Below are 15,403 nucleotides of genomic sequence, written 5' to 3'. Positions count from 1 at the left end.
TTAAGATGTCTACCTTTAAATTACCAAAAAGAGGATAAAATGAGAATGGCTCTCCAACAGACAGAATAATAAAAGCATACATATTTATTTCTAGTTTTAACGTCTGCTAGTCTTTCTCTGAAAGGTCATATGCCAAAATCAATCCACTGAATTTATCAATAAAATAAACCATTTCGGGAAACACTATGATTTAGAACAATGGAATTCAACCAGCTTGGTGAGAGGAGAATTAGAATCTCTTCTGGGGTATGGCTTGCTTTCCCCTCAAAGTTTTAAAAGGTTCAGAAAAAATAAAGATTGAGAAACTCTAGCTCACATCTTGGAAAAGGAAATGGGAAACCTCTTCAGTATTCTTGCCTGGAAAATTCCATGGACAGAGGAGCCTGGTGGTCTGTAGTCCATGGGGTTGCAAAGAGTAGGACACGACTTAGCAACTGAGCATGGCTCACATCTGCCAACCTTTAAATCTGGCTATGGTCACAAAACTACTGAGAATGTGAGGATCATATAAATACCAGTTGGTGGGGGCTGAAAACCACAGATCTAAAACAACAGTGACATCCAGAGAAATGAAAAAAATAATGCTAAAAATAAATGATTAATCATTGAATAATTTTATAGTGGTTATATCTAATTGATGCTAAATGACTTTGTAGGTTCATGACCTTAATGCAATTTTTTTCTTTAAAATTTTTTTAAAAATAAATACTATAAATTTGATCTCAATAAAGTGATTTAAAAACAGTGGACACATTTCTAAGCAGGAGGTTTAGTGTCAAACAATGTTTAAAATTTCACCTTCCATAAACATTTCTAACACCCTAACAATTTAAAGCAAAGATTTATTGGAAACATTTTACAAGCATAAATGCCTGCTGATAACCAAGTGTTTCCAACACAAAGATTCACATCCAGAAAGTGGTAGATACTGCCTTGGAATTATTCTGGACTTAAAGATATGTATCTAACTTGCACTTTTCACCAGTAAATGTGATGTAATCTTAGGGGTTACCAAGTGAGATTTCTGACCAAAATTTAGAAATTTAGGCTTTCTTTTTTTAATCTTTGCAATTATGCGTAAATGAATGCACATATTTAGGACTCTTTGAGGTCAGATGCTTCCTAACCTGCTCTTCAAGTTGCAGTTCCAAGTTTTGAATGATGTCTTCTTTTTCCTGTATTAGAGTTTCCAGATCTTGACACTTTTTATACAACCTTGTCTCTGATTCACTGGTTTGAATATTAGCTGCTTTTAACTTCTCTTCCATAACTTGTACCTAAATTCAGAGGAGAAAATATTAAAACTATGCATGTACTTAATTTATCATAGTATTAAGTTCAGATTTTACTTTAACATTAAATAGATTCCTAAAAGATATCATAAAAGGAAAATGGTGAACAGTTTTTATGCATTTAACGACTATAAAGTTTAAAGACTAGACTATTTTCCCAAGTGATGTTAATTCTGACGTGTATGAGGATACATAAAAGATTCTCAGGATGGGATGGGGAGGGAGGTTGGACGGGTGTTCAAGATGGGGAACACATGTACACCCCTGGCTAATTCATGCCAATGTATGGCAAAAACCACTACAATATTGTAATGTAATTAGCCTCCAATTAAAATAAATGAATTAATTAAAAAAAAAGATTCTCAGAATATTGCTGTCATGTAAGGAAATGTACATGTTAATTAGATCTACGACAATATGCAAACTATCATATAAGCAGGGAGTCGGAAAGTTTCCAGCCCTCATTTTTTCATATTAAAAAAAAGTCAGAATATCAATTAAAAAAGTTGAATGGTGAGATAACACTCAGATTGGAGGACCTAGTATAATAACACACCCTAGGAAAAAAAGCTGAACTTCAAGTGAAAAAATACATATTTTCGATGGAAAACAAAAGAACCTCAAAACCCCAATGATGAAGTCATAGAAAGTAAAAAAGCAAGACAGTCTAGATAGAGGTAGGAGAGTACATTCTGTGAGGATTTACTGATTCAACACTTTAACAAATATTCAATGAACACTCGCCAAGAGCCAGGCCTAGTCCAGGTCCTAAGAAGACATCAGTTTTAATAAAGCAGACCCCGCCCCCCAATCTCTACCTGCATAGAAATTACCTTCTAGTAGGTAAGAGAGATCACAAATACAATAAAGACTAAAAATGACACAGTATGTTACAGATGGCAATAAAGCTAATGGGCAAAATAAAGCAAGACAGAAGAGATCGCTATACGACCAGGGGCTGTCATGCTTCACTTTAATATCTAATGTACATACTGGCTCTGCTTGGATATTCTGCAAAACACATCTGGGTACATAAAATCCTTGAAGAGATATGTGTGATGTTAATATTAGTAAGAAAGAAAATAAAGTACTGGGCACCATACACAATATTAAGACTTTTATTCTATATACTCCCAGTAGGTAAGAATGTAATTTTAGTCATGTTTCAGATTATAGGGGACAAAAAGAAAAACATATAAGGGCATTTTAGAAATTAAAGATGATAACTAAGATGAAAAATCTTAAGCTATTAAAATATTTCTGAAAAATCACAATGGACTTACTTAAAGCTCAAAAATACTTGATTAATGAGGACTCCTAGAAGGAGGTGTTAAGGCTAGTTCAGTTTTGTTTTTTTAACCACGAGTACAAAGTTTCACTTGTGAGTTCACTGTATAAATGTAAATTCAACTCAAATGCCAAAACTGTCCTATTTAAATACCACTCACATGGCTGGAAACTATGAAAATAAAAGTAGATCCAAAAAAATAGGAGAAAAAATGTATTCTACAATCCAAATGACAATTTTAAGTAACTTTAAGATTTAGATTTTTTTAACATAATATAGCAGGCTTTTTGCAGGAACTTCAGAACAAGAGGTCAAGGACAAAGGCCTACTTCAGAGATGTCCTGAAAAAAGCCAGAGCCAGACAGAGAGCTGGACAGTAAATACCAAAGGTCAGTCTTAGGATCGTATAGTCAGTTTCACACCGGGTATTCTGAAGCTTTGGGAGCAAGGAAAGAAATCAGAGGCCAAGTGCAAAATGGTAGTTCTCCAAGGAGGAAGTAATAGAGCATAAAACTCCAGAAAAACAAAATTAACTAAATACAAATAAAAGTAAATATTATCAGACCTACATCTACAGTCTCCTTTTATTAAGCTGGAAAAGTCACCCTATGGACATTGGGCTGCCGCATAAAACTGTCCTACTATTACTTAGAAAAGATCTACAGTTCTGGAAAACTATGACTTGGGAGAACTCTTCTTCCCTGAAAAACACATCCAACTTGAAAGGTGTTCTCATTTTATGAATGAATGCTACAGTCAGAGCTCCTTTGCTGCATCTTTGCCTTGTACAACTGTTTCATTAGACTATGACTTTTAGATAAACAACTTTCCTGGGCAAGAAAAATACTGACAGAAGTGGCAAAATCTCCTTGGGCGAGAAATCACAAAGTTGTTACAGACAACCTTCCTACCAAAGGGTCCTGTTGAAACCAAGTTCCATAAGATTCACCAGCTTTCCTTGGCAATTAATGTGAATAAGAAGGTCTACAGAAAAGCTTAGAAGCTTACACATAAAGCAGCCTTTAAAGTATCTTACTACAAGTACACAGAAAATAGGCCAGATCTTCTTCCATTCACTTAACTTGAACCATATAAAAATGATTCCCTGGTGGCTCAGTGGTAAAGAATCGCCTGCCAAGGCAGAAGACACAGGAGATGTGGTTTTATCCCTGGGGCAGGAAGATCCACTAGAGGAGGAAATGGCATCCCACTCCAGTATTCTCGCCGGAAATCCCATGGACGGAGGAGCCTGGCGGGCTACATTGCACGGAGTTGCAAAGAGTCATACACGACTGAGCACACAAGTACACAGAAAAATTTTAACTACTCAGAGACTGGTCAATAATAAACACTAAAAGAATTTAAATTAGTTATTATATAAACCCTTGCAATTATCAATACATGGATTCCAGTGAGGAATGCTTTGTATTTTCAGGCTACTTTTCTCTTTTACTTCAGGAGAGCCTCTAGTTACATCAACCCCCTCAGCACACTCCTCAGCCATTTCCACAAAGTCTTGTTGATGGTGAGCTTTTGTGCAGTCAAGGGCTAATGTAGCAGGCTTGGAGTACTCAAACCCTGTACATTCCAAAAGAAAGAACTTGCCCTTGACTATCTTCTGGGAAAGAACCTCTGAGCCCCTGGAATATTCTTCCTGATAAGATTTTCTTTATATATCTGATATATTGTGTCACACCAGTTAGTTCACACTCACAGTGTGATTTATAGTGAATGCCTTTTTTGTTTATGTGGGTCATGGGCCATGCTGTATCAGTTTGATCTCTAGAGGGGTTGGAGATTGAGTAGCTAAAGTGGGTACGCATTCCATGCCTATAAGACTGACCAGGAGAGGGGGTCTTGTAGGCATGGAATAAAAACTATGGATGCCAAGGCTTGGATGACTAATCCTGGCTGGCAATGTGTCATATGTGCTGCCTACATCATTGATGGAAGAATCAAGAACGTTCCTGCGCAACTCCACTGTGCGAGGACTACTGGAAGCACATACCTGGTGTCTCCTGGACTCCGTCCTGTGTGCACTTTTCCTTTGCTGAAGTTACTCTGTACTTTTACTGTAATAAACTGAAACCACTAGTATAACAGCGTTTCAGGATTCTATGACTTTCTGTGAATCACCAAGCCCGAGGCTGGTGCTGGGGACCCTGACACAGCTCCCAATGATATTTTCCATTTTCTTGCCTACACTGGAGAAAGCAGAAGCTGCAAATATTGCTCCCATTGTAACTATCCATATCAATATTTCCCTTTTCCCACCTCTAACCTCATCCCTCCCTCTCCCACTACAGGTAATCGACATGTGACTATATTTTTGAGTGTGGAGTGAAAGTTTCTATTCCTATATAAGTACTGCAATTATGTGACAAAGATACTTAATCATTCCAAAATACAACAAAAAATGGTTAAGGTTAGTTTGAATCCCATACTATTTTCCAGTTATACAAAATTATTGCAAATTAATCATTCTAATCCTATTTTAAACAGTTTTTTCAGCAGAGTGCTCCATAATTTATGTAGTAAGCCCAGACCCATTCTCACTGAAAGTGAAAAGGAACACCGTTAAATAGTTTTCCATATAACAAAGCCAATCATTCCACGGTCCTAAATATTAGGATGATGGAGTAGTTATTTATTAAGCACCAGAAATGACTTGGATGCTAAGAACCAACTGTAAGAAAAGTAGATTAGCCCACATATTAGAAGGAAATTTAAATCTAACTCCTACCAAAACTGAATCAAACACAAGCAAGGGACTGGGTCCTAAAGACATAACTGAAAAGACAAAGCTTCTACAGGAGAAATTTTCCACTCCTCTTTGGTTAGCATAAATTAGAGCATTAGATTGTACCAGGTGGCCCTCGGGGTAAAGAACCCGCCTGCCAGTGTAGGAGACAAGAGACGGGTTTGATCCCTGAGTCTTGAAGATCCCCTGGAGGAGGGCACAGCAACCCACTCCAGTATTCTTGCCTGGAGAATCTCATGGACAGAGGAGCCTGGCGGGCTACAGTCCATAGAGTCGCAAAGGTCAGGCACAACTGAAGGGACTTAGCATACATGCGTGCATGCATACAACTGCCTGATCAGAGAGTTGAGAAGGAATGCTGTATATCAGTGTCTCCCATATGTGCTATTTGCTTCTTTTCTGCCTCACTAGATTTCTCATAAACAGTACTGGGTTGATATGCACATAACTGCTTTCAAAATTTATGAACAACAACAATAAAGATGTACTACAACATTGCCAGGATTTCTCTGGAAGAATGTGCGATTCTTCTTTCTATCAGCAATTTACTTGATGGTTATGCAGGTGAAGCCCACACATTTAATACATGAGGGAAAAAAAATGTACAAAGTTAAAATGTAGAGTTGAGCTGGTTACAGCTGACAACTGCTTTTCGTGGGGAAACATTCTTTCTAGGTTAATATAAATACAGTTTAAGTTTTAGGATATGGCTCAATGACAAAGGATAAGCTGGATTTAAGCAACATAAACAGCAGATAGGCCATAATCCCATGGAAACTGTTAAAGAGAGCAAAAGACTCAGTTACTCTAAATTAATAATATTTACTTAGTCTTAACAAAGGCAAAAAAAAAAAAAAGGTAATATAATCAGTGCCTTAGAATTAACTTGCTCTCTGTTTATATTTCCTGTTAACTTTCAGATTCATTATGAAATATTTAAGCCAAAAATTCTTCTGAAGAATAACAAAATAGCTACTCTATAAATTTAAAGTGTTATGACAAAAAGCAATATCTACTGATTATATGGAAACTCTTGGAGATAACTATTGACCTTTTTACCTGGGTGGGGGTAGGGGCGGGGGGCATTAGTAATGTTGCTTTAAGGCAGTATATCTAAAATAACCAATAATTTTCCCTAAAATGTTATAATTTTATAAAATTGTATAATTTTCCCTAAAAATGTGGCACATAGAATGAAATAATTTTATACTTGATATCCTCAAAGTGAAAGTCACTCAGTCGTGTCCGATTCTTTGCAACCCCATGGACTATACAGTCCATGGAATTTTCCAGGCCAGAATACTGGAGTGGGTAGCCATTCCCTTCTCCAGGGTATCTTCCCAACCCAGGGATAGAACCCATTGCATGTGGATTCTTTACCAGTTGAGCCACCAGGGAAACCCAATATACTCAAAGGACAACTTCAAATAAGAAATTCTTCTTGTTAACTTCTTAAGACCAGGAGGAGTTAGGCACTGATGGCTAGAAATTGTCATGGTTTCCTTTCTTTAAATTGGGAATAAGGATTCCTTTTTTCTTTCAAGATCTTTCAAGATCCAGTGAACCAAACGGGGAAAATGAAAACCACAAATTAAAAAAAAAAAGATATTTAATTTACTTTAATTTTCAGAACTAAATAAATTTGCTGCATATATCAATTTAGAAACTTAACTCAGGAAAAGGCAAAACAAAACCATCTTTAATGTTAAAGGGGGAAAAGGGAAGGGAAGGGAAGAAAAGGGAGAGGAGGAGAAAGGAAAAGCAGCAGAACAGACAGAGATGCATGGAGATAGCCTTGAGTGCAGCAATCAAGAGGGATGTCACCAGAAAACCAAAGTCAGAAAGGGAAAGACAGTGAAGGAGACATGGAAGTCAAGGAGGCTGACAGAATGACAAATACGCGCTGCCAGGTTTCAGGCTGAACTGCGACACACTTCAAGGGCCCACTACAGAAAAAGACATTTGGTATAGAGTGACAGGGGCTTCCCAGGTGGTACTAGTGGTGAAGAAGCCAATTGCCAATGCGGGAAACGTAAGAGAAATGGGATCGATCCCTGGGTCAGGAAGAGCCCCCTAGAGGAGGGCACAGCAACCCACTCCAGTGTTCTTGCCTGGAGAATTCCATGGACAGAGGAGCCTGGCAGGCTACAGTCCATAGGGTTACAGAGACAGACACTACTGAAGCGACTTAGCACACATGCATAGAGTGACAGAGAATGACATAAACACAACAATTTTTCTTGTAGAATATAAGTGGCCTTTAATGGCTTTACTGTTGATTATTGGCTTTTTATAGATATAAGTAATTACTACTTGGTCCCATCAGCTAAGGAATATAAAATACAAAAAACCAAGCACAGCTTACATCCTTATCATGACTGCTAGTACTTATATCAATATCTACATTTGAAGTATTAAAGAATTATTGCTAACTTTTTGATGAGGTGATGGTACCTGTAGTTATGACTCTTAAGTCTTTATTTTTAGATGGGATGCTGAAACACACTTGGGTAGAATCATATGTTATCTGGGATTTGTTTCAAAATAACCTTGTATAGGGATAGGGAGGCAAAAAGTGGGTGGGGGTAGACTAGCTGTGAGTCAACTAATTGCTGAAGTTGATGATGGGGGTTCGTTATCTATTTTCTCTACTCTTACAGTGGTTGAATTTTGCATAATAAAGTTTAAAGATCTTATCTTCAAGTATAATTAATTTAAGAAAATTAAGGGGGCTTCCCTGGTGGCTCAGTGGTAAAAAATCTACATGCCAATGCAGGAGACAAGGGTTTGAGCTCTGATTTAGGAAGATTCCACAGGCTGCGGAGCAACTAAACCCACGCACCACAACTAGTGAGCCTGTGCTCTGCAGCCTGGGAGCCACAAATACTGGAGCCACAAATACTCCTGTTGCTCTGCAACACGAGAAGCCACCACAGTGAGAAACACGGGCGCCACGACTAGAGAGTAGCCACTGCTCACCGCAGCTAGGGAAGAGCCTGTGCAGCGACAGAAGACTCAGCACAGCCAAAAATAAAATTAATTAATAAAATTATTTTTTAAAAAAAGAAAACTAAGGACTAGGTTAAATTGGGTTAAGTTAGTCAGACCACTGAAACAATTTTCTGTGTAAAATTAAACCTTTAGGTGAAAATAAGATTTGGTAGTATTCAAGTTGAAGAAACAAATGTAAAAGACCTAGAGCAAGTATAAGAAATTTAATATACACTTCTGAGAAGAAACAATTTTGTATTTAAGACTTCTGAAATTCTTGACTTGACTGAATCTGACAGAGATCTTTTCATAAAATGTGAATTTATCAATGTATGCTCCTTAGGCAAATTTTAAGGCTGGTAGGCTCATCTAAACCACTCATTTTACTGTGGGCAAGGCCTAAGAAGGGCTAAGTGACTTATCAAAACTTCATTTTTTCAGAGTAAAAGTAGTACCAGAACCAAAAACTAGAAAGTATGAGGATATACAAGAAGAAACCAATCATCTATAATTCCATCTATAATTATAACAGTTAGAACTGGACATGGAACAACAGACTGGTTCCAAATAGGAAAAGGAGTACGTCAAGGCTGTATATTGTCACCCTGTTTATTTAACTTATATGCAGAGTACATCATGAGGAACGCTGGACTGGAAGAAACACAAGCTGGAATCAAAATTGCCAGGAGAAATATCAATAACCTTAGCTATGCAGATGACACCACCCTTACGGCAGAAAGTGAAGAGGAACTAAGAAGCATCTTGATGAAGGTGAAAGTGGAGAGTGAAAAAGTTGGCTAAAAACTCAACACTCAGAAAACGATGATCATGGCATCTGGTCCCATCACTTCATGGGAAATAGATGGGGAAACATTGGAAACAGTGTCAGACTTTATTTTTCTGGGCTCAAAAATCACTGCAGATGGTGACTGCAGCCATGAAATTAAAAGACACTTACTCCTTGGAAGGAAAGTTATGACCAACCTAGATAACATATTCAAAAGCAGAGACGTTACTTTGCCAACAAAGGTCCGTCTAGTCAAGGCTATGGTTTTTCCTGTGGTCATGTATGGATGTGAGAGTTGGACTGTGAAGAAGGCTGAGCGCCGAAGAATTGATGCTTTTGAACTGTGGTGTTGGAGAAGACTCTTAAGAGTCCCTTGGACTGCAAGGAGATCCAACCAGTCCCTTCTGAAGGAGATCAGCCCTGGGATTTCTTTGGAAGGAATGATGCTAAAGCTGAAACTCCAGTACTTTGGCCACCTCATGCGAAGAGTTGACTCATTGGAAAAGACTCTGATACTGGGAGGATTCGGGGCAGGAGGAGAAGGGGACGACAGAGGATGAGATGGCTGGATGGCATCACTGACTCGATGGACGTGTGTCTGAGTGAACTCCGGGAGTTGGTGATGGACAGGGAGGCCTGACGTGCTGCGATTCATGGGGTCACAAAGAGTCGGACATGACTGAGGGACTGATCTGATCTGATAATTATAACTCCTGTTAAATTTCAGTGTTTCCTAACAGCTTTTTTTTAATTCTTAGGTTTGACTCATCCTGCCCCCATATCTATTAACATGTTAGATACAAAAATCTGTATATATTTTTCCCAATATAACTCTAAACATCTTTTCACATTGGCTCAGTCAGTAAAGAATCTGTCTGCAATGCAGGAGACCCGGGTTTGATTCCTGGGTCATGAAGATCCCCTGGTGAAGGAAATGGCAACCCACTCCAGTATTCTTGCCTGGAAAATCCCATGGACAGAGAAGCCTGGCGGGCTATAGTCCATGGGGTCGCAAGAGTTGGACACGACTTAGGGACTTAGCCACCACCACCAACAGTTACTTTTAATGGTTGTTTAATATTTCATGGAATAAATACAGTTCACTAATTCATTCTCCTATAATATTGCAGTCATATTATTTCCAACTCTTTATTACTATAACTAGAGCTGCCATGAACATCTTTATACATAAATGTCATTATGGCTAGGCATAACCATAAAATTCATATTTGAGTTTTTTTTATAAGTAAAACTTCCTAATAGAAGCATTTGTGACCTTTTGAAAATTTCTTAAGGGGCAAAACAAAGTTAGATTCTACATTTTCTCTATGGAGCTAGCTCATAAACAGTAAAAACGACAAAGTGAAGAGGACAGCTGAAAACTATTTTCAAGATTATTTTGGGCAAAACAATGCTTAAATTGGTAGAGGCAAAAAAAAATTTTTTAACCAAAACTATACACTACCTGTTGAAAAGCTTTTTCTGCTTGACGCTCAGCATCAATAACTTGTCTCTCAAGCTGCTGCATCTGAAATGTGAGAAAAGACATAAAAAATAGAAAAATTCGTGTTTCCCTTTTGGAATTATTTAAGAACACTTAAAGTACTTCAATAGATATTAATTACATAGAATTTAGCACATTAAAGGTTCTTTCAGGGCATATGTAAAAACTGATCAAAATACCAAAATTTTGATACTATTTGCAATATGTACTACATGAGTATTAATCAGTAGAATTTTCTTCATTGGACTGTATGTTAGAAATTACTGGTCAGCATATTTTAAGAACAGTAAATTAAATCTAAGATAATAGTAAGACCTCAAATGTCATATTGCTTTGCTGATCAAAAAGATCCAATGATGGGGGGAGGAACAAATTAGGAATTTGAGCTGGTGGCTCAGACAGTAAAGAAACTGCCTGCCATGCTAGAGACCCAGGTTCGATCCCTGGGTTGGGAAAGTCATCTGGAGAAAGAACCCACGCCAGTATTTTTGCCTAGAGAATTCCATGGACAAAGGAGCCTGGCAGGCTACAGTCCATGAGGTCGCAAAGAGTGGGAAATGAGTGAGCAATTAACATTTATACATTCCTATACATAAAACAGATAACCAACAAAGACATACTGTATAGTACTGGGACTATACTCAATATTTTGTAATAACCTATATAGGAAAAGAGTCTGAAAAAGAATATACATGTCCATACATATATATATAAACTGATGGGCTGTCCCTGGTGGTCCAGTGGCTAAGACTCTGCACTCCCAAGTGAAAGGAGTTCAGGTTCAATCTAGAACTAGATACCACATGCTGCAGCTAAGACCCAGTGCAGCCAAATAAACATTTTTAAAAAACCTGAATCACTTGGCTGTACACCTGAAACTAACAACACTGTAAATCAACTATACTTCAACAAAAAATAAATAATAAAAAGAATTTAAAAAGAAAAAAGATAAACTGAATCAGGCTTACTATAAGGGAAAGAAGTCCCAGTGATATCAGCAAGTGGTGCATTTTCATAAGCTTCACAGGTGGTATGTGTAAGTCACAACTGAGTAGTTTTAATTCTTAAAGATTGTGATAGAGTATAGAAGATACTCTGATAAAATATACGTATGTTCACAAAAGCATATGGCACAGAGGTTGAACAAATATCTGGGTATTTTTTGAAAGTTCTGTGGATAATAAAATGTTTGAAGATTTCAGAGGGTGGGAAATTAAAAAAAAAAAAAAAACTTTGGATATTTTAAGTAAAATACTAAACTGAATATTATAAGTAAAAAAGCAAAAGTCTTAAAAAGGATCTAATACAAATTAACATAATACACAACCATGATGTAAAACTAAATTTGAATTATTCTTTTCTGACTGTTGAAGTCTGGTCAACACTGGAGCCATCTGTGGCTCAAGCTACGCTCACTGTCACTTTTATTGTTGGCTGACATTCTCAGATGCCCAGAACTTCCAGAGCATCTCAAACTCACAGCACCCTGGGTGTGATACAACAGCACCCATGGCTGATACAACAGATCCCCCTTCTCAAAACCATGGAGGAGTGGCCTCCTACAGCAGGAAGCAAGGCTGCCAGCTCTGGACCACATGAGTGACAGGATCCCAACTGAGGCATGTGTTATTCTCAATGCCTGAAAGATAGTTTCTGTTATGAATACGTAATTTTTTAAAGCTGTACTGGTTTGGAGCATTTGCTGCATTTTGATATCTATGTTTGGTATCTATGTTACCAGTAGACACAGGTAAAACTCAAGACCATGACGAGCACTATCACTTCACCCACCTAACACAAAAAACCTCTTAAACATTTCAGAAGTGCAGCACATGGAGCTTAGTAAAAGTATCTGTATATACTGTATCATCCATGAAAACCCGATGGTGTTACTGGGTACTCAAAGAATCGTATACCAAACACTGTGACAAAGCAGAGCACCATAGGACTAAAAATGAAAAAATGATGGTCTAAGATAAAAAATGACATGCGGACACAGATGAGGAAAATGGACAAATATGTCTCTGGAAAGCACAGCAACAGCCGCAACTGGTTCTTCCTCGCACATCCCACTACACTTGCTGTCACTGAAAACTCGAGTATATTCCGTTTACTAAGGATGTATCTCAGCCCTTCTGTCTGGGCCACACTGTAACATCCGGCAACCTTGATTTCACGACAGTAGGAGGAGGAATTGCTTTAACTATGGAGGCTATGAAAAGAATTAACAGACTTCTGAATAAGTCTCCGTGCATATGTGCTTAGTCGCTCAGAGTGTCTGACTCTGTAACCCCGTGGACTGTAGCCCACCAGGCTCCTCTGTCCAGGGGATTCTCCAGGCAAGAATACTGGAGTGAGATGCCATTTCCTTCTCCAGGGGAATAAGTCCGAAAAGTATGCAAATCCATGTGTGATTTGGAACTTATCAGAAGATACACAGCTTAGCAGTCTGCCTGAAAAATGCAGGAGTTCCTGCAGAAAGTAAAGAGGATTCCAAAGGAAGAATTCTATTTAACATAAAACCAACTGCACACCTTATTGAGGAGACAATGTCTCATAACCCTGAGCAAGTATTAGAAGGCTGCTGTTCAGATATAGCTATTACTTTTAATGGACTGACTCCCGAAAATATGATAGTAATGACATATGGTGTGTACCAGTCCAGAGCATTTGGACATTATTTTAGCAACACACTGATTTTCTTGTCTCCAGATGGTTCAGAAAATCACAGAGGACTGGGGAATAATAGAACTGACCTGTTCAAGAGCACTTGAAATGTGGCTAGTCCAAATTGAAATGTGGTAGAACTGTAAAATACACACTTCATTCAATAACATAGTATTTGAAAACCTATTACAAAAAGAATAACAATCTCAGTAATTGTTCATATTGACTTACACTGAAATGATATTTTTAATGTCACATTAAATAAAAGATAATATTAAAATTAATTTCATCTACTGTTTCTTTTTCATTTTATTAATGTTGTTAGAAATTTTAAAATTACATATGTTTCTCACTTTATATTTCTATTGGATAATAAAAGTGTAAAACATTCCACTGTCACCATATATGGCAATTTAACTGCCTGTCCACATGGCAATATTTTTTTAAGGTAGTTTATTGCAAGGATCTAGATTCTGGAAGAATTTTAAAATATTTGGATACATAAATAGGCATTTCCCAAGTGCATTCTCTGGACCTCATATCACCTTTAATTTTTGTGAAGATATTTCCAGGTGGCACTAATGGTAAAGAATCCACGTGCCAGTACAGAAGACACAAGAAGCGCAGGTTTGATCCCTGGGTTGGGAAGATTCCCTGGAGAAGGAAATGGCCACCCACTCCGGTATTCATGCCTAGAAAATCTCATGGACAGAAAAGCCTGGTGGGCTACAGTCTATGGGATCGCAAACAGCTGGACACGACTGAGCACATCACCACATTTCATGTTTAATAAACAAGTACTGTTGTCTAAAAGCATTTTATTGATTCTGTTATAGACTATCACATTACATAAAGAAGTTGGACAAGCAATGTATCTCCTGTCTAGGATAGTCCTTTTTTTTTTTTTTAATTTTTTTTTTAAATTTTATTTTATTTTTAAACTTTACAATATTGTATTAGTTTTGCCAAATATCGAAATGAATTCACCACAGGTATACCTGTGTTCCCCATCCTGAACCCTCCTCCCTCCTCCCTCCCCATTAGGATAGTCCTTAAACAAAAAAATTGACATGCGCACACCAACATCACATTCTTTCACTACGGGACAATACGCTGACAACTGTCGTTTCTACAATGTAACGTCGTTTCTACAATGCAACCACATTGTGTTTTCAGAGGAATTTCTACACTTGTGCAGCCTTATTCAATATTATTTTGAATATTTTTGAGATTTCCAGAGAAAACAGGAAAACCCACAAATGGGTTGCTGCTTTGTATACCTTGGCTAGTGAAAATAAATGACATACCTATGAGAATGGCCGAAATCCAGAACACCGGCAATACCAAATGCTAGCAAGAATGTGGAGGAACAGGAACTCTCATCCACTGCATGCTTTCTTATAAAATTACACATACTCCTATCATACTATCCAGCAAGTGTGCTCCTCGGTATTTACCCAAAGGAGTTGAAAACTTATGTTCACATAAAAACTTTCACACAGATATTTACAGCAGTTTTATTCACAATTGCCAAAACTTGGAAGCCATCAAGATTTCCTTCAATAGATGACTGGATAAACTGTGGTATAATCAGACAATGAAATATTATTTACTGCTAAAAGGAATTGCGCTATCAAGCTATAAAAACACATGAAGGAAACTTAAAACATATTATTAAGTGAAAGAAGCCAAACTGAAAAGGCCACATAAAGTATGATTCTAACTACATAACATTCTGGAAAACTATGGAGACAATAAAAGGAGCAGTGGTTGTGAGGGTGGGGTTGGGGAAGAGCGTGGAGAGGGATGAATAAGCAGAGCACACAAGCTTTTTAGGACAGGGAAAGTACTCTGTTGGAGAGGGAAATGGCCACCCACCCCACTATTCTTGCCTGCAGAATTTCATGGACAGCAGCTACAGGCCATGGGGTCGCAAAAAGTCAGACATGACTGAGTGACTAACACCACTACACTAAATCCTCTGTATGATACCGTATGATACATACATGTCACTATACATTGTACAAACCCATGGAATGTACAACACCAAGAGTGAAACTATGAACTCTGGGTGATAATAATGTGTCAATGTAGGTTGAACAATTTGTAACAT

At 37.7% G+C, this 15,403-nt stretch overlaps 1 protein-coding gene across 7 annotated transcripts in view; it reads right to left on the bottom strand.

Annotated features, from left to right (window-relative positions):
* The window catches only part of PLEKHH2 (pleckstrin homology, MyTH4 and FERM domain containing H2), a 524,875-nt gene that overhangs the window by 493,254 nt on the left and 16,218 nt on the right, over positions 1–15,403 (bottom strand). For 6 of the 7 annotated variants that reach the window (XR_009739349.1, XM_061432222.1, XM_061432221.1 and 3 more), the window contains exons 3-4: positions 10,585–10,647; positions 1,128–1,277 (exon numbers count right to left, since the gene is read on the bottom strand). Coding sequence is in view for 6 of the 7 variants with exons in the window: in XM_061432222.1 (XP_061288206.1) it covers positions 1,128–1,277; positions 10,585–10,647 (213 nt within the window). In the remaining variant the exon portion in view is untranslated. The remainder of the gene's footprint in view (positions 1–1,127; positions 1,278–10,584; positions 10,648–15,403) is intronic. The other variant, XM_061432218.1, reaches the window with a different exon arrangement.

This window comes from Bos javanicus, chromosome 11, assembly GCF_032452875.1.
Source record: "Bos javanicus breed banteng chromosome 11, ARS-OSU_banteng_1.0, whole genome shotgun sequence".
Classification (NCBI taxonomy): Eukaryota; Metazoa; Chordata; class Mammalia; order Artiodactyla; family Bovidae; genus Bos; species Bos javanicus.
Note: the sequence above shows the minus strand (reverse complement) of the source record. Positions and strands in the feature narration are given on the sequence as shown.